At 33.5% G+C, this 20387-nt stretch overlaps 2 protein-coding genes across 3 annotated transcripts; both read left to right on the top strand.

The window, feature by feature from the left end:
- Positions 1–52: 52 nt before the first annotated feature.
- On the top strand, positions 53–20203 carry LOC111059282 (peptidyl-prolyl cis-trans isomerase-like 3). Of its 2 annotated transcripts, none has more exons than XM_022346911.2 (5): positions 53–179; positions 4756–4830; positions 8082–8243; positions 12700–12818; positions 19993–20203. In XM_022346911.2, the coding sequence occupies exons 1-5, from the start codon at positions 177–179 to the stop codon at positions 20117–20119; spliced, it is 486 nt and encodes a 161-aa protein (XP_022202603.1). In that variant the 5' UTR covers positions 53–176; the 3' UTR covers positions 20120–20203. The 2 variants fall into 2 exon arrangements, with proteins under 2 accessions (XP_022202603.1, XP_039288324.1); XM_039432390.1 differs by lacking the exon at positions 53–179 and adding an exon at positions 567–4381.
- Positions 572–3712, top strand: LOC111059281 (centromere protein J). Its single transcript, XM_022346910.2, has one exon. It carries the CDS (start codon positions 915–917, stop codon positions 3462–3464), a length of 2550 nt encoding a protein of 849 aa, XP_022202602.2. The 5' UTR covers positions 572–914; the 3' UTR covers positions 3465–3712.
- Positions 20204–20387: the final 184 nt, after the last annotated feature.

Below are 20387 nucleotides of genomic sequence, written 5' to 3'. Positions count from 1 at the left end.
AAAATAGATCGATTAACCAACAAAGATCGACATCGGCAATTCTTTCATTTTTATTGTACTTTGACCTCGATCATCGACATTCGACAGTGCAAGGACTCAAAAGAGAGGTTAAGGTGTTCTTTCCCGGGTGCTTCAATTGAATATTATACAATTTGAAAATTGTTATAATCAACATTATGGTGAGTAATGAATAATAAAATTTTTTCATGTGTCTTTCTGTAAGTTTAATTTTCTGTGAATGACTCAATCTTTGTAGTTGATGAGAGTAGAATGAAAGTTGATTGTGACTGTTACATTTTTTTCTAACCTTCAAGTTAATCATTCTATTTTTGAGCTTTTATTACTGGATTAGATCATCACATAATAAATTCAATGATAATTCCTATAATTTTTGCAATAATCGTTGGAATATTCATGAAACGTGTTTGATAAGATTATAAATATTTACCTTCGATTACCATCAACATTGTTAGTACATTGTACATCGATATTTTTAGTATCGATAAGAGCACACCGATATTGGTTTGTCGGTTCAAGCCTTTTTGAAATCGCGCCATTTTTCAGTTGGATTTTTGTACTTTGTGTAAGCTAAAGTTGAAAGGTTATGTTAGCTGATTCATGTGAATTATTTAGTAACTTAACTTATTTAGGATACAATACGTGAACCCTTCTTGTGGTTGATCATAAAAATGGGTTGCTTTTACATTTGATTATCCAAAACATTTCTTATACATGATTTAAAATCATTACAACTTTAAATGAGTTTCAACTTTGTAAATCCCAAGGTGCATAACAAATGTTGTTCTAGTGATTTGATATTCATCTTCGTTGATGAGTGTAGTTAACGCCCGAGGTAAAAATCTTGATGTGAGTAGGCCTACAATTACAAATTGATTTTCAACTATTGGTGCATTATGGAATGTGATTTGGAAAGACTTACGATTAAACAGAAAATAAAAGAGCTAATGAAATGGCAAGAAACTCAAGAGAAATCGTTTCATAACCAATCTTCTGAATCTTCCAGTGCTGATAATGATAAATTTCATATTGACAGTAAATTAGAGGACGATCAGTCATCTGGTAGAATTATGGAAAGCTACGATAAATTTCTTCCTTCAAATATAGAAGTAGTAAATGATAAATTTAGCAATAATGATGTTGCAATTACTATCAAAGCCAAGAAACCTTTTCTTAGAAAAGGAGCTGGTTTAGCCCGATACAAAATGACTCATAATACAGTTTCTTCCAACAGGCCTAAATCAAGGCAAACTAATGCTGCAAAATCAGATTATTCTAATAATAAGCCTGTAACAAAATCAAAGACATGTAATCAGACTATTCCTGATGACTTAGGAACCAATTCAAGAAAAATGAAGGTGACAAAATCTAATTTTTGTACTTCTGATGAGATTGAAAGTAAATCCAGTGGAATGCAGGTGGCAGTACCTAACAAACTAGAAGATGTCACCAAGTGGGCAGATGTTCTTCAAAAACAATCTGAAATGTCTAGTCGAGAAGCTGATGAACTGAGGATATTTGAAATGCTGGAAGAAAAGGCGGCTGAATCAAGCTTTTGTTCCTCGTCGTCTATTGTTGCAAAATTTATGGAATTGACTGTTAGATCTACTCCCAAGAAAAATAAAAATAATAAAGTCGGTATTACATGTTCCGAGACGTTGAAAGTAGTCGACCTGGCATGTCCAGTGAATGGGGAGTGCTATTCGAGCAGCGATGGTGAATCTGATTTTGCCTCTTCAGATTGTGATTCAGAAAAGTCATCCTGCTCTTTGACCAGTGAAGGTCGTATGATTCTCTCTTTAATCGACAAGTACAGAGAATTTGCTCTTCTAGACGGAGATCTCGGTTCTAACTCATTTTCAAACATCTCTGATAATAATGTGAATGACTTCTTCCATAGGACTAATCGTGCGGAAACTCCAGTAAAGATACGTGAAATCAAGGAAAATGAAACATGTGACAGGGAGGTAGAACCTAATAACGATGCTTCACAATCCTTAGATGATATTGATGAAGAAGTTAATGAAACACTACTTGATCCAAGCAAGAATGAAGATTTAAAAGCGACGAGCTCAATTACTCCTGCAGTAGATAAATGTAGTTCAACAAATATGACAACTAATGACAATTTAAACAAGAATGGGAATACCAATCCAACAAAAATGACTCATAGGCCTAATGAAAATTCAAATGACACAGATTCGGTCATGGATGGATCAGTTCCATATGGTGTGGGGCTCATCAATGGCGCTTGTAACTTACAGTCTTATATGAAAAAGATACAAGAAGAATTGAAGAACTTGGAAAATGAAACAGAACGAGTGCGACAAGTGAGAGGGAGGTATGAGGAGGAGTACAGGAAATTCAAGAGAGAGAAAGAAACTTTTTTAAGGACTCATGAAAACGAACGACGTCTCTTTGAAATTGAAATAGAAGAAGAGAAGAAGAAGCTGCAAAAGGAAAGAACAGTCTTTGAGAGACACTCGAAACCACTTAGAAGTAAACCAGCTCTTGCTCTTGAAAACGAGATAAAAATGTTGCAGGAAAAAGTTCTGAAACTCCAGGATGAACTGAAAGAGAAGCAAAAGAATTGGGCTATATCTCAATCCTCTGTCAGATCTCAACTGCACAGTTTAGTGGAAGCGAACAAAACCCTGCGTCAAGAAATGATTGAAATGAAAGATAGAGAAAAGAAACTACTGGAAAAAGAGAAAAAAAACAGAATTCATAGTTATAGACAAAAATCACAATTTAAGAATGTGAACGATCATTTGGAAGCTGTTAATGAATCCGATTTTGAGCCACCAGCGGTTGTAGAATGTATCAGCTCAAATACTGCTCCTAAGACAAATGTGCGAGTGATGAAAAATGTGGAAAAATCCTGTGATAAGAACGATAACGTCAACGAAGATCACTTATTCCCACCTGAGAAACCTTTAAAAATTCTTCATCCAAACGGTGACATTCAAATAACTTATGATGATGGAACAAATCACTACTACTTCAAGGAATCACATGTTTGGCATAAAAAGTACTGTGATGGCTTGGAGTTGGTTGTATTTGATGATGGACAAATTGAGATTAATTTCGAAGATGGAACAAGAGAGGTGCTTTATACCAACGGGTGCCGTAAACTATTCGTGACTGGTGGTGACGAATTATGGTGCTACAAAAACGGTGACCATGTAATAGTGAAAAAAAGCGGTGATAGAGTTTTGGCTTTTGCATCGGGTGAAGTTGAAATTCACCGAAAAGATTATAAACTGAAACAATATCCTGATAGCTCTTGCAAGTATTTGTTTGCGAACGGTGTAACTGAGACTAGGTATGCGGATGGAAGGGTTCGGGTGAAAGACAAGGAGGGTAATTTATTGAAGGACAATAAACAGGATCTCACTCAACAATGTATGAAACTACTTGACAAAGTGATGACTAATTCATCATGAACTCTTGATGAATTATTCCATGGCTGTGATAAACATATAAAATACTAGTTCTAGTCTCCCCGAAAATAATTAGGTGATTTTGAATTGACAAACTATCATCCTTGAAGTAATTATTTGTTCATCAAATTTAAAAATTCAATTGAGTATTAGCCTTCCATTATCTTCGATTCAAAACGGTGGTGTTTAATAGCTTATCAATTCATAATAAACTTCAAAAGCAAGTGTCAACATCGGAAACTATCCATATTTTCTAATCAATTCATTAAGCTATAATGAATTTACTGAGTATTTGATGAGTCATTTCCACCAAGGCTTACAACATGGAAGGTAGAAGACCTCCTGTTTTTATCAAAGTTGAGGTGGATGGTTGCAGTTTCCGCAGATGCAAGAGTTGTTGGGGTCAGGAATTGGAGGCGTGGTGCCACGGATAGAGTAGAATGGAGGCAAATGTTAGAGGAGGCCAAAATCCGCTTTGGATTGTAGAGCTAATGATAATGAATTTACTTTTTCAAAGAGCTCTAAATATACTCTACGAAGCAAAAAATAAAAGTGTTTGGTGAAATAGCAGTTTCTTTGCCAAGCTTTTTCTTCTCTGTTAATAATAATAGTATTTTCTATTGTCTTGAGTATATGACAAATACATGGACATCGTTAGAACAAAAATTACAAAACAATATCACAGTTATATAATAGTGATACTACAGCTATTGAATAAAGCTAAAAGAAACAACAATATTATAAATGAAAATAGCACACGAGTCATGAAAGAAATAACATATTACATATATACCTGTGAATAATAGATCACATGCTTATCATCTACCTGGAGTGCATCAGTTTCATTCCAATTTTATTACAGTACATCATTGCATAGCAATGAAATAATGGATGAAACTGGAGATCGAAGAGAGTATTTGGTAAGTTTATTTGTTCAAATCTTTATAAAATGTTGTCTCTTCCTGTGTAGAATAATTTTATCTATCTATATAGCCTTACTTTGGTTGATAAGAGTAGGCCTATGTTTTCATTCCTGGATATCAGTCTGTCATTTCAAAAAACATTCAATTGACAATATCATGACACTGAGTTCTAAATAAATGAGGACTGCGATGACATTGTAATATAAGACTGAATGAGATAATCTCATCACATTTCTCACTATTGCTAATAAAAAATGAATCATTTGCTAGAAATGTGATTTCATCTATAATCTTCTATTGTTGTCGCAACTCACATGTATATTGTTTGTTTTTTATTGTTCTGATTTAATCTGAATAATTTCCTTTTTCAGTCTGTCACCTTGCACACTGATGTCGGTGATCTGAAAGTTGAACTTTTCTGTGAGGCGTGTCCGAAAGCCTGTGAGGTAAGTGAGAATTCGACTACCACTATAGTTTGTATGAAATAGGTTGAGACTACTTGGCCCTCCATCCGAAGAAGTTACAGCGCTGCCAATTTGTGTAAAATCGCGACACTCTTAAATTTAGAATTCAACAATCACAGAATCGTTTATGGAATAGCATCCCCGATATTACAGTAGTACAGACTAGTTTCATGGTTGGAGGATTCAAAGAAAATAAATCTTTTTGATGACATTGATAATATTGCGAAAATATGTTTTTCTTTTGAATATCACTTCTCTCTTAGAATTATGGGATGTTGTAAGAAATTCATATCAAAATAACGGGTAGAATGTCTCCTTTATTTCTGTGTCTTGATCATTTTATATCCGAACTATAGTCTGTTATTTATTAATAATTATGTTCGTCAATATCGAGACATTTCGAGCAGAAGACATGAAATTTCCGACGTGCTAGAAACTTTTTTGTTTCAATTGATAATGGCGAAAGCGAGAAAGTTGCTCAGAAATATTGAAATTATTTTTCTATTATTTGTATAAAGTAGTCGGAGAACGTATTTTCGTCTAAGGAATTTCAAAGTTAGAACAGCCGCATAGCAAGGATAGTATACAGGGTTTTTTCAACTACCTACCAATACTCTAGGGCTTTGTTCCTGGGTAAGAAACATATCTAAATATCATATTTAAATTGTCCGGAAGTCTTCAGTTACTCACACAGCGGCCATTTTGCTTTTTCACTTATTGTTTCACAATTAACAGAGGTTGGAGAACATATGCAAACTTCAAATAGTTTGCTCGAAATGCCGTCCACCTGCTAGGATACATGCCCTGAATCGGTTTTCCATTAACTGGAAAATGTTCGTATTTTCCTTTTGAATGCCGGCCGCAGCCTCCACAATTCCACCCACCAACTACATTTCATTTTCCACTGGAGTAGAGTGAAAAGTTCTTTCATAAGTCCCCAAAAGTGAAAGTCCAGTAGCGTCAAGTCTGGAGATCTAGATGGCCACGGTGTCGGACCCCTCGCCCAATGTCGCATCATTTTCCAGTCAATGAAAAACCGTTTCAGGGCATGTATCCGAGCAGGTGAACGGCATTTCCAAAAAATTATTTAAAATTTGGCTATGTTTTCCAACCTCTTTTAATTGTATTCTTTTTTCTTTGTATTTTTATTTTCTTTCATAATGTATTGGAGTTTTTGTATTAATGTAAAACCCTGGTTTCTGTAGAAACCCTATATAGCTATTATACTATATACTATAGTTATATATCTCTTTTCTGTATAGGGCTACTTTTATAGAAATAGAAATAAAAATAAAAATCTTAGTACCCTTTTTGAAATATTTAATCACAACAGTCATGTTTCGGATATTGATGCCATTTTCAAGTGAATCACACGATTTTTATTTTTATTTCTATTACTATAGTAACTAACTATAGTATTATACAGGCCCGGCATAAAAACCAGACAATTTTTGAGGGATAATAATTTAAGTGTGTTTCATACAATTAAAACTTGTAATTTATTATATAAAATTTTGCAATTTACAGTGATTTACATAGATTACTCACAAAGTTTTTTTTTTGAAGATTATGTCATCCAAATGTTTCCCTTACTTTTCACACACTCACTTAACCCAATTCTAAAGTTTGCCATTGCTCGCTCAATCATCACTCGTGGAATTGCTTCAATTTCTCGTTGAATGACTTCCTTTAGTTCTGTGTATTATTGGCTGCCGAATAACGGTAATTTTGTTTATTCACAAATCCCGACAAATGAAAATGTGCCTCGTCACTTGAAAGAATAACGGCATCCTGGTGGACATTTTCGAGAATGAACTCGCAAGCGGCTTTGCGATGTGCCCAATCATTTGCATTAAGTTGTTGCACTAAAATTATCTTATACGGATTGATTTTAATTGAAATGTCTGCAAGATAAACGCTGTGTTAAAATAAGTGAGTCACTATTTTAAAAATAATCTTCAATCACAAACGCTCGATGTTCACTTGACCACTACATTATGGCTGCTGGAATGGCAAGAATAGACCTGTCGATGTACAACATTCCGCCTTTTCAATGACAGTGGTACCATCATAACAATTACTACAAAATCGTCAGATTAATATGCCGGTCCCTGTACTATATTATACTTATACTACAGCTATATACTATTTTTGGCTGCATGGTATGCATTGTGTACTAAAATAAGGCTTGAAATCAACAAGATTTTTAACGGAAATATTTTAACTGTAAGCAGCTGGTTGCATTGAGAAAGGCTCTCATACAACACTGCTTGGATTATTCGAGGCAAGGTTGTCATTTTCACTGGTTACAATCATGTAGCTAGCAGTCGTTGCTACACTATGAAGGAAAACTATTCATCCGCTCTCCTTGACTTTGAATCTTCTGAGGCCAGAATACGTTCTTCCGACTACTTTTGATAATTAGAAAATTTCAATTATTTCTGAGAAACTTTCGCTTTCACCACCCACTTATATTTTGGATCAAAAACTTTCTAACATGTCGAAAATCTCTTGCCTTCTGCTTTAAATGCCTCAACATTGACAAACTTAATCATTGATTAAAAATAACTATGTGGCTAAATCCAATAAAGGGCCTATAAAAAATAATATTGCATAATTTCAGATGAATATTGTGATGTTTTACCACTTAAATATATTATACTTAGTATTTTATGACTATTTTATACATTGTATCAATGTTCACAACAATAAAAGAAATTTGAATTTACTGATAGCTATATTGAACCGATTTTGTTGGAATTGTACTGTGTGATCGATTTTTCATTGAAAGCTACAGATTTAATTACTTTAAGGCTGACCACTAATGACAGGAGATGTGTCATGAACATGAGTGTACCTACATGTCTTCATATTTTGTTGTGTCATCACAGCAAAAGGATTTGAACAACAACAATTTTTGAGGTTAGGTTTTTGTATCTTCGATTTTCTGTTGTTTATTTTTTCTTCGCTGCTCTATTTGAATGTTAAATCATTTTTGTGTGAGTATAATTTTTAATTTTCCAGTAGTTTATTTTATGCTAGAAACTGCTGTCAAACAGCTTTTTTTCTTCAAAGCCTCTCGCTGATGACAAAACATGCATGATGAAAATGTGTGTGTGAAAATGTTCATCATGCATGTCCTGTCGTTAGTGGCCAACCTCACATCATTATATTAATACTGATTGAATACATTAAATTTTCTGCAATTAGGTAAAACCAATTCTTTTTTTCAGAATTTTTTAGCTCTTTGCGCGAGTGATTACTACAACGGATGTGCTTTCCATAGAAATATCAAGGGCTTCATCGTTCAGACGGGAGATCCAACTGATACTGGCAAAGGTGGAAATTCTATCTGGGGAAAGAAATTTGAAGATGAATTCAAAGATAACGTGAAGGTAAGTCTTTCTTTAGAATAAGATACATGTCAATGCTTTCAAGTGCTGAAAGATATCAAAAGCAATTGAAATTTGCTCCTTGATTTGTAGTGTTGACACTTTAGCTGGCCACTAACGATAGGACATGCATTGAATAACATGTGGTCATACATTGTTGTGGCATTACAGCGAAAGTTTTCAAAATTCTTGTGTGAGTGCATGAAGAACATGTCTGTAGACACATGAACACATGTTCAACATGCATGTCCTGTCGTTAGTGACCAGCCTTTCATGGGTGAATTCCAAAGTAGTATTTTCTGTAATTCATTTAGGGCCGGTTTCCGAACTCAGTATTTAGGTAAGTTATAGACTTTAAACAGCTGGAGTCAGAAAATTGGATTTCCAAAACGGGGCGTAGTCGCAGTAAATAGTTGAAGCGAAATAAATCTTTATTTTCTTATTTCTATAATTGGAAACGTTTTTCCTTGACGAAATCGAACATTCCTAAATAATTTAAAATAGCTAAACTTTACACTATTTTCACTTTATTTTATTTTCTGTTCAATTTCATAGTTTTATAAAATTTAATTTAAACGTGACTATGACTACGCCTACGCCCCGTTTCGGAAAGCCAATTTTCTGACTCCAGCTGATTAAAGTCTAGAACTTAGCTGAATCCCGAGCTCGGAGACCGGTCCATAAAGTAATTTGTATTGCATGCACCCTTGAAAAATTTAGTTTTATAACTTTGAAAAATTGAAATTACCACCTAAATTCAGAGTGCTCTTATTTTAAACAAATTCGTTCATTTTGGTTTAGATGTTTTCATAACTCATTAGCAAGCCTGTAAGTTTATTTATTAGCTTGAAATCTTGTAGTTCAAATCCAAAGTATGCTATTGCTATGAAATCTGCCTGAAAATGTATTTGCTCCAAGTATTGTTGTTTAAACTGTAATTATTCTATTGCTGTGTTACTTTATATTATTGTTTAAATTCTAATTATTCAATTGGTGTGTTATTTGAATTTTTCTTGTTATTCTGTAATATTCTATTATTCTTGGTTGTTTTTCTAACTCTAATGATAAGGATTAGGAAGTTTGTGAATTCTACTAGAGGTGATTACTTGAAATTATTACTTCACTGGGTTGGACTATGTTATGAGTGTACCTAGTACATAGCCTAGTAGTGTATAGTAGTCGTTTTAAAAAGCGCTATCAAAGATTCACAAGAAAATCTTCTTTAAAAAATAACTTGATACAGAAATATAGGTCGCCATGGATAAATAGTTATCTGATCAAGCAAATAAACTTAAGAAATGAGTTATACAAGAATGTAATCAAACAACCTAATAATGACGACTTAAAACAAATATACAATACATTCAAAAATAACTTACGTAATGAACTGAGAGAAAGAAAACAATATTATTATTCAAAACTGTTTAGAGAAAGCCAGGGAAACATTAGAAAGACCTGGAAAACAATTGACGCGTTAATAGGATTGAAAAAAAATAAAGAACCACTAAAACTGATTGTTGATGAGCAGGGAAATAGCACACATGATAGTAATAAAATTTCTAATTCGTTTAATTCTTATTTTCTAAATGTTGTGAATAAAATGAATGATGAATTAGAACAAACCACATTGCAAACCAGGGAAGAGTCTGCTAGAATATCAAAAATAAGGTTTCCATACAAATCTCCAACTAATTCAATTTTTCTCCACCCTACAAATCCGGAGGAAGTAGCAAGTATAATAGGAAAATTGAAAAATAAATCTTCGCCAGGTGTAGATGGAATAAGCACAAGCATGATTAAAAAAACTTACATGAATTATTTGAACAAATTAACCGATCTAATTAACCTGAGTATTGCCAAAGAAAATTCCCAAGCATGTTCAAACACAGCGTAGTTATACCTATTCCTAAAAGCCAAATTGTAAAAACATAGATCAGTTCCGCCCAATTTCACTTTTGCCGGTTTTTTCCAAGATTTTAGAAAAAATATTCAAGATTAGACTTGAAAACTTTTATAAAAATAATAACTATTTTAGTGATAACCAATATGGTTTCCGTGGAGGAAGAAGTACAGAAGCGGCAATTAAAAATCTCATTTCAAAATAAATGACAGTTTTAGTGTTAATAATAAGTGTGCAGCTCTGTTTCTTGATATATCTAAAGCATATGATGCTATTGATAAAAACATGCTTCTAAAAAAACTTAATTTATCAGGAGTAAGAGGAATTGCTAATGATTGGTTAAGATGCTACCTATTTAATAGGAGTCAAAGGGTCAGAATTAACGATACGTTGAGTGAACCCGGGGACATTACCATAGGTATTCCTCAAGGATCAGTGTTATCAAGTACTTTATTCCTGGTCTTTATCAACGATTTGACGGATGGTGACTTACAGGGAAAGATTACATCTTTTGCAGACGATACAGTTATATTTTATTCGGCCAAAACAAATCAAGAACTTAAAAATAAATTAGAAATGGATCTTAAGCACCTTAGGTGGTGGTTTTGCGAAAATAAATTAACTATCAACACAGACAAATCTAATATAATACAATTTAATCTTCAAAACACGGATCAGGAGTTAACTAGTATTTACTTCCATAAATTAGATTGTGCGCAACAGGTGAATAATATATTGTGTAACTGTGAAACAATAAAACAAACACGTACAGTTAAGTATCTGGGCCTCATATTGGATAGTAGGCTCACTTGGTCAGATCATGTACAGAAGATAAAAAATGAGTTATTTGTATACATAAGGAAGTTCTATTACCTCAGACAGTTATGTCCAAAAGAAGTATTGTTACAATTATACCATGCAATTATTGGTTCTAGAATAAATTATGGAATAATATGCTATGGGAGTGCATACAATGTTCATATTAAACCTGTGATTAATGGTCAGAAACATATATTAAAAATAATTTGTAATAAACCTAAACAATATAGTTCAATGATGCTCTTCAGAGAACTATCAATATTATCATTGAGACATTCTTTTATATTCAAAGCATTGCTGGATTTAGCTGAAAATAATTTCGATATTCAACAGATGAGAGAAAGAATAAACCTCAGGAATTCACAGGACATTAACCTCCCAAAACCAAGATTGGAACATTCCAGACGACACTTCAAATACATAGCTATAAAAATATTCAATTCACTTCCAGTAACAACAAGGAAAATAACGTCACGTCAGTTATTTAGAAAAGAAATCAAGAAATTCATTATACAACTAGACAACCCGAATGATTTTTTTACTAAATTAATATAGGTCTAAATTTAGTATAATTTACACATTACATGACATGAACACTGCAGCAATCAAAGATCATTGAACTCACAAATCCCGTCCGGTATGCGTAAACAGTAAGACAGTATCAAATTTCTATCACTGTCTCTTTCTTCAAAACGCATTCATTTATGGTCTAATTACATCAGCACTTTGAAAAAAAAAAACGAAACGTTAACTATGAATAAAATTGAACTAAAAATGAAAAAAAAAACAGCAACCACTCCGTACATAGTTTTAAGTTTTGTGTAAGTGTATGTAAGTGTGTGTGTGTGTGTGTTTGTGCGCATGTGTGAATGTGTGTGCGTATGAATGTGTGCGCATATGTGAATGTGTGTGCGTATGAATGTGTGCGCATATGTGAATGTGTGTGCGTATGAATGTGTGCAAGAATGATTATAAATATTGACATATTGATTTATTTCAATATAATACCATATTCAATTATTATGTTCTTCATGATATAATATTAAATTTGTATATAAATATTTTATTATATATATTCAAGTGTCCCCACACAGGGTAGCCTATAGGGAACACATATTAGAAATTAGGAAACAATATTGTATTTGATTTTTGGAATGCATTTGATTGTTTAATTATTTTTTTGAATAAAGAATAAAGAATAAAAAATGTTTTCAAGATAATCCACACATAGTAGAGGCATGGTTATACTCTGTAAAAGAGTACGTGAAATCTCTCATAAACTGAATCGTTTTAGTATTTTGTTTCTATAGCAAGTTTGAACTGTAGAATAATAATAATGTGCATGTATCTTGATTTATTAAGATTTAATTCCGTATTTGTATTTATTTAATCATTCAGAATTACACAACTTACAGAAAAGTACCACAGGCTTACTTTGATTTGTATGGCTTGTCTGTGAATAAATTTAATTAGCCTACTATTTATTTAATAGATCACTAGTTTCATGATTTTATTCATGTAAATGCAGTTTCCTTGCACCGCCCATAACAGGCTGTGATCATCAAATGACAGCATATATTTCCGATGTCATCTTGAAAAGTAAAGAGGTACTTTTGAGCATTTTGATTGAAGTAACATAAATGGCATGATTTTGCATTAGTAATCTACTAGTTTTATGCATTTTCGCGTTGCAATGACATTACTTCTTTTCAAATTCACAAAATACTCTTTATTTTGCAGCACAGTCAACGAGGAACACTTTCAATGGCCAACAATGGACCGAATACGAATGGAAGTCAGTTCTTCATCAGTTACGCCGCTCAACCTCATCTTGACCTCAAGTATACTCTATTCGGCAAGTGAGTACTCAGTTGACCATAAGGCCTATCACATTGCTAAAGTTATCCTGCTCTATGTCAATGAATGCTCTATATTTTCCTGTTATTCTCCTTGCATTTTTACTGTTATCCATTCAGTTCCATTACTAGGTTGATCGTATATTTAAACGATCAGCTTCTAAATATGTGCAATATCTTGTACAATCAATAATTTATATCATCGTCAATTAAATCACAATAGATGTATTCTAATGATTACTATTTAGTTATTAAAGATGAGCTGCCAAAAGTATTGAGATATACCATATGGACATTACTCAACATGTCTCTAGAAAGTTGAGCTCAAAGGTATTCTGAAATATTAAATACTAAAGGAAAATATCAATGACTTTCGTTTATTGCAAAAATTTCGCTTCCGCTATTCGGGTAAAAATAAGGAATGTTTTATTTTTCATTGTTTGTTTTCTCTCCTATATAAAATTGATTTCTCTAGTCGGTCAAACGTTTTATATTACTTATATTATTCGTTAATAGTGTATCGTAGAGGTAATGAATCCAAATTGTGCACATTGGATCAAGCGATGTGCTCTAGTTTATCTCAATTGTTATGATTGTAATAATAACATTTTCAGCATTGGAAAGCACAGTACTGGTGTTTTTTTTTTGCCCCCTGTGGGTTGGGGGAGCTTTGAGTCGATCATCGTAATCAAGAATGTGTTGAAATCCAGAATTCACCCACAGTACCATGCTTGTGGTAGGAGGCGACTAAAATGGACCTCAAGGCAACTCCAGAAGTTGTCTTGCCTTCAAACCCACGGGATCTGCCCCATCAGGGCAGTTTCGGAGGGGCAAAAAGAAAAACCCAAGAGACCAGAGATGGGTGAAACTCCAGGCACAAATGTAGGTCAAGAGGCTAAGTCGAGGGTGACCAGGTGCCCTAGTTGCAAATTGGCGATCCCTCCTTCAGCGCAAGGACCTACAAAGAAGCCACAAGTGGAACTCACGTAGGTCACGAGTTTTGGGTGGAGTGACCAAACCTCAACATTGCTCAAAGAAGGACGGCCATTTAGGCAAAACTTCTTGGGAGAGGTGAGGCTTCTGACCCTGCGAAGTTTCGGAGGGGTAAAAAGAAAAACCCAAGAGACCAGAGATGGGTGAAACTCCAGGCACAAATGTGGGTCAAGGAAGGGTCTGAGTCAAGGGTAGCCGTGTGCCCTAGAGGCAGCTTGGCCACACCTTCCTCAGCGGTAGGACCTTCAAAGAATTCCAGGAGTGGAACTCACATAAACTCCTGGTTCTTGTAAAGAACACAGGTATTGGTTTGCCTAACTAACATACTACTTGGGAGCACAATAAGGTTCGGTTGACGTGTGGGGTTCTTTGAACCCTTGGATCCTTGAATCCGTCCCTTCAATACAATAAACTATAGTACTGGTGACACAAATTTTATCACTCAGTTCAGAGCTTTATCAAGTTCCGTTATGATTGTGATGGCTATCCCAGTCGAATTGATATCATATTTTTGTAGCGGTCTATCGTTGTTTATTATCAATCAAGCTAGTCTAAATTGTTTTCTTCAATTCATATTAGGTTATGGTAGAGCTGCTTTTGCCAAATTGATTTCCATTTGTTTTAAATATTCATTTATTTTTCCCCCATTTAGATCAAGTTTTTGGAAGAGAGTGCAATTATTGTTGATTGATGCTAGTTAATTTAAACTTTAAAGTTAGAGAATGAATAATTCTGAAACGACTCTTTTAAGCTGAATTGATGAAGTGAATGAGTTTTTTGATTGGGATTCTGGTATTTTGTTCTTCCATCAAAACATCCGAAGTTTAAATACTAATTTTGATAACTTCCTTTCATACATTAATTATTTAATAACCAAGCCACATATAATTTTAAGTGAAGCCTGGTTGCAGGATATGAATGAATTAAATTTATATAATATTGTTGGATATGAAAGCTTTGCTGGCGCTGGTTGTGTGAGGAGGGCGGGCGGTGTTGTGATCTTTGTTCATTCTTCTATTACTGCCACTAAAAAAGATTGTTGCATTGCTGACTGTGACTCACTGTTACTTTTTTGTAAATACAAGAATTATTTATTTAATGTGTTAGGTTTGTACAGATTTCACCTAGGTGACCGGCATACATTTATTGCCAGTTTTGATAGATTCTTGGCTACTACCAGGAGCTCAGATTTATATTGTTTAGGGCAGGGGTTCACAACAAAATTTTCCCAAGGACCCACTCATCCATTTATTATATCTATGCAGACCCCCACTATTCCTTAAATGCACAGTTATAAAAATAGTTTCATTTACCGCCAGCACTACACGCCCCCCACACTCTTAATAGTAATAAGTAAAGCAGCTAATCTAATCTGATAAAATAACAGAGTGAAAAAATATATATTATATGCCTTGTATCTATCATCTTTTAAATAGGTTGTCAGAATATTTAAACTAATTAGTGCAATCAGGAAGAGCCAGTTTAATATTTTCGATTGCAGACTCTGTTGAAAATTAAGATCAAAACTCAATTCAATAACGAGAAGAAGTTGACATTTCAAGAAAAATGTAGGTAGTTTTTTAATCATTGATTATAATTATTTAAATTAAGGTACGTGAGAATAATATTTTTGAAAAAAACTTGAGATTTATAATTTTTTGTGTGCATTTATCATAATAATTTTCGTGTTATTATTACTGTAAAACTATTGTTATTGTAAAATCAGTACGGAAATTGTTCCACTAACTTGGTTTCCATATGGAGAATGCGATCACTTTTTGTGTAGTTGAGAAGTTGATATTGTGGTAATTATTCATATTAAATAAAAATACTAAGAAATTCTCAAAAACCACAAATTTATTGATACTTAGAAAGACCGGTTTCGGTTGTTACACCATTGTCAATCTCTGATTGAAACAGAGGTTTATCAAATTAAGAAATTGTCAAAAACCACAGATTCATTGATACTTAGAAAGACCGGTTTCGGTTGTTACACCATTGTCAATCTCTGATTTAAACAGAGGTTATCAGAGATTGACAATGGTGTAACAACCGAAACCGGTCTTTCTAATTATCAATAAATCTGTGGTTTTTGACAATTTCTTAGTATTTTTATTTAATGAGAATGCGATCCTTGTATGGTACCTCAGCTCAAATAAATCGAAAATGAAGACTGGGTCCACTATTCCTATTAATTATCACTATTTGTTCAATGAGATGAGTTGAATTTTTTCTTCAAGTTCATGATTCCTGAGATATCAGGCTCCATACTTGACACATTCACTCTAAAATCTGACCGCATGTCGAGTCGATTTCTAAACTTGATTTTCAAAAACACATTTATGAAAATGCTTGTTCTCAAGGTAAGTTGTTGCAAAGGAAAGGATTAACCTCAATGTCTTTTCTCCAAGCTCTTTAAAGTTCTTTCGTGCTGTTTCCCAAAAGTCTACCAAAATCGAGTTACTATCAAACTACATTCATCTTACTACAGCTGGATAAATCCACAAGTTGATCTTGTTCGTTTTCCGTGAGCCCGCGAATCTCATCTCTATCTTGACAGCAGAAGGGAAAATATCCCCTAAAACTGATTGCTAAGCTGTGTAAATGCTCTGCTATTTTGCTGATTTAAACAATCAGATAAGGAGACTGATCGTAAAATTTTATGGTTTGTTGACAATGGGGAAGTAATTTTTCAAAATAATGCAGTAACTTATTCACCAGTTCACTGTAATAATACAGATTCAAATACAATAAAAATAGCTAGAAAGGTTCATTGTTTTGTAATGTTTGTGGTTTCATAACTTTGCAGTTCAAGAATCTCTTTTCTATTAATAGTAGGCCTATTCAATTAAAATTATACCGTATTTTCCCTAAATTTTTGGTTTATATGTCGCGGACCCCGACAAAGAGCCAGTTGGGAACCGCTGGTCTGGGGGATGTTAACCTTAATATTAGTGTTACGGATGTTTATAGTGATTCGTATCTAAATAATTGTCTCAATGGAAATGGTATGCAGCAGTTGACAGATATAGGGACGAGGGTAGTAGGGTCATCTTCAACCTGCATTGACCACTTATCGTATCGTTCAAATCTTTTTGTCATTGACAAAGTTGCTGTCATTGAAACCCTAATCACGGATCATCGGGCGGTGGCTTGTATTTTGTTTATAATTATTGAAGAGAGAAGGATTCAGCAGTCTGAATTTAAAAAATTGGACCACAAGCGTTTGAGTACCTTATTAAAATATGAAAATTGGGAACCTGTATTTGAAGAACCCGAAACTAACAAAGCATTTGATATTTTTTATCAAATCTTAAATAACTGTATTGTAGAATCACAAAAAAATATTAAATACAAACAGAACATAAAAATGTTAAAGCCCTGGATGACTCCTGGTTTGTCCAATACCATTATGTAAGAGACAAATTGCATAAAATGCATAAAAATGATCCAAACAATTTGATCCTCAAAAGAAAATTCGTAAATATGAAAGATAAAATAAAAGTATGGGTGAAAGAGGCTGAACTTCTATTTTACTCTTCTCAGTTATTCCGAGAAAAATAGAAAACAATAAAAACACTTGTACCTGTAAAAAACAATAATAAAGATACGGATATTGTGCAGAAAAATTATATTTTAATTGATGACAACCGCCTAGTTTCTGACGTAATGAATAAATACTTTATTGAAATGCCTAAGAATCTTTCTGATTCTTTTCCTGCTTTAACCAGCTATATTAAGGCACAATCTTCAGAGTCCTTCAGAATTAAAACTAGCCATAAATCTTTTTTTTTCAGCCCTGTTACACTTGTTGAACTCAAAACATTTGTTGACTCTCTTTCTACTCGTAAAAGTTCGGGTGAGGATGTTGTGACTGCTACAATTCTTAAAGATAACCTTTCTTCTATTTTTTCTGTTCTTTTATTTGGTTAACTTTTCGTTGGTGTCCGGTTGTTTTCCTGAAATACTGAAGTCGGCTACTGTTGTTCCCATCTTCAAGAAAGGAAATAAGCTCAGTAAAGAAAACTACAGATCATCTCATTATTACCAGTCATGTCAAAACTATTTGAAAAAAATATAAAAAGTAGATTACTTTCATTCCTCAACAGCTGCAACTTTTTTCGGCATGCCAGCTTGGTTTCAGGGAAAATCTTTGTGCAGAAATTGTCTTACAGCATCTTTTGGAATATGCCTATTCAGGATTAAACAGTGGCTGTAGAGGCAAAACAGCGGGAATGTTCATGGATATTAGTAAAGCATTCGATACAGTTAATCATAGTCTGCTGTTCCGCAAGCTGGAGAGTGTTGATTTAAGAGGAATTTCACTAGATTGGTTTAAGTCCTTCCTGCAGGGTAGGAAACAGTATGTAAGGATCAGAAACTTTGCAATTGAAGTATTACCAATAACTTGTGGTGTGCCGCAAGGCTCGGTTCTTGGTCCTATTCTCTTCTTAATTTTTTGTAATTGATTTGTATAATGGTGAATTGAATGGACGGATAACTGCTTTTGCGGACGACACTGCTCTTCCTTATAAAATTAATAACCTTCAAGATTTACATCAGAAAATGCAGTCTGACTTGAACAAAATATCTCTATGGTTTACATGTAACAAACTTAGAATTAATGTAGCCAAAACTAATTATATGATGTTCAGTCTTTCTGGAAGTGCTGACTTGCCTGCTCCACTGCGCTTTCACTCTCCGGTTTGTTCCTATTCTTGCTGTGACTCCCAGTATCAGTCCAGCAAAGACTATCAAATATTTGGGTCTTTCACTGGATGAAAATTTGAATTGGAGGCTACAAATCAAAACTCTAGAGAAATCTTTAAGGTTCTATTTGATGATTTTCCATTGCATTAAATATTTGTGCGATTTTAATGTAGTAATGAAGGAACATTATTTTCATTTGTACATTCCAAAATTGAATATGGAATCACATGTTGGGGAAGCTACTATTACGCTAATCAGGATCCAATTATTAAACTTCAAAAAGCTTTTATAAGATTGATAACGGGCAGTAAGTTTGATGATCTTACATTTCCACATTTCTGACATCTTAGAATTTTGCCTGTAAGGCTCCTATTTTAAGGTTTTGTCATTGTTTTTCAATTTAAGTGGAAATAGAGGCGTGACAATTGATTACTGTCAGCCTGTTACCGCACTTCGACAGACCAGGCGGACTGCGGCTTCCCAAGTCAGTCCTAAACCCAATTGCACTCTTTTTCGTAAAACGTTCTTTTTCCTGGCACCTAGATTTTATAATGCTTTGCTGCTTCAGGTCAAGAATGCCATTGCTGCATGTAATTGTGGAAATAAGATTGAGAGATTAATTAAAATTTGGCTTTCGTCGCTCACTCCTGAAGATCTAGAGTTTTTGTTCCTAATTATTGTTTGATCCGTCTATTTTTCTTTCCATTCTGTTAACTTTGCATTCTGTTATCTTGCTTCCTTTTTTCTCCTCTTATTTCGTATTTTCCCTGCTCTTCTTACCGTTTTTTTTGCAACATAATTCAATAAATTAATCTTTTCACACAATTAGAATCTCTATTTTGTTTTTTTTATGATTTTCTTTTGCTTTCTCTAATTTGCATCAACTCTTTAATAATTAAGTATTAATTTCCTATTTTGACTACAGCCCAAAAATGTTTTTATTTTTTATCTCTCTTTTTTCTTTTCTCTTTTTTCAGTCCATTCTATTGCTTTAGTAAAATAGTGTGTTAGACTCCCTCCAGCGGTCCGTAAGTTGCATCTTAAGTGCTGGATTGTATTTTTCTCAATAAGTAATATCAAATTTGGTTTGTGATTCGTTACTATGCAGCTCTGTATATTATAAACTTGTTTATTTGTTTTTGATATGTATGTATTTTACATTTTCTTGTATTGAGCTTATTGAGAATAAAACTTCATTCATTCATTCATATTGTTTTATGATATCGATCCAACGCAAATAGTTACTGAAATATAGAAAATACTTTTCAAAATTATTAGCAAAGCTATCATCTCTTAGTTCACTTTTTCATTTCCTGATAAAATCTTAACAAATTAATGTTTATTATACTCTGAAGTATTGGACGCTGACCACACATTTCCTTCTCATAAAACTCTAACAAATGCAGCTATTTCATTAGATCTTTTAGCCCATCAACAACATGCTAAAAATCAAAATGTTTGTTTTGCTTTGCAGAATAATTGATGGATTTGATGCACTTGATGAACTTGAGAAACTTCCTGTCAATCCGAAAAACTACAAGCCTCTCAGTGAAACCAGAATCAATAGTGTGACCATTCATGCTAATCCTTTAGCTGGATAACTGCCTTTATTCAATCAGTATTCTTACTAATTTTATAAATTTAAACTTATTTTTGTATATAAATTAGTATGTATCAGTAGTCGAGAACTCTTCATTTCTTATTATCAAGAACACTCCAATATTATAAGTTGACACAATATTACAGTACACTTAATCTAGTTGAAGTTCTACATATTTATATCATTATTTGCGTTTTTTTTAATGTTGGGGTGAGTAGAGCCTTATGGGTAGATCCACCTCGCCGTTATCATCATGCTATGTAGAGCAA

The sequence above is a fragment of the Nilaparvata lugens genome, chromosome 7 (genome assembly GCF_014356525.2).
Source record: "Nilaparvata lugens isolate BPH chromosome 7, ASM1435652v1, whole genome shotgun sequence".
Classification (NCBI taxonomy): Eukaryota; Metazoa; Arthropoda; class Insecta; order Hemiptera; family Delphacidae; genus Nilaparvata; species Nilaparvata lugens.
This window is presented reverse-complemented; position numbering and strand designations above follow the sequence as displayed.

Excerpts from the sequence above, each read along its gene's own strand:
- LOC111059281 (XM_022346910.2), top strand. The coding sequence starts at position 915 with ATGGAATGTGATTTGGAAAGACTTACGATTAAACAGAAAATAAAAGAG.
- LOC111059282 (XM_039432390.1), top strand. The coding sequence starts at position 4,349 with ATGGATGAAACTGGAGATCGAAGAGAGTATTTG. Across the intron at positions 4,831-8,081 it reads CGTGTCCGAAAGCCTGTGAG|AATTTTTTAGCTCTTTGCGC; the intron begins GTAAGTGAGAAT and ends TCTTTTTTTCAG. Across the intron at positions 8,244-12,699 it reads AATTCAAAGATAACGTGAAG|CACAGTCAACGAGGAACACT; the intron begins GTAAGTCTTTCT and ends TTTATTTTGCAG.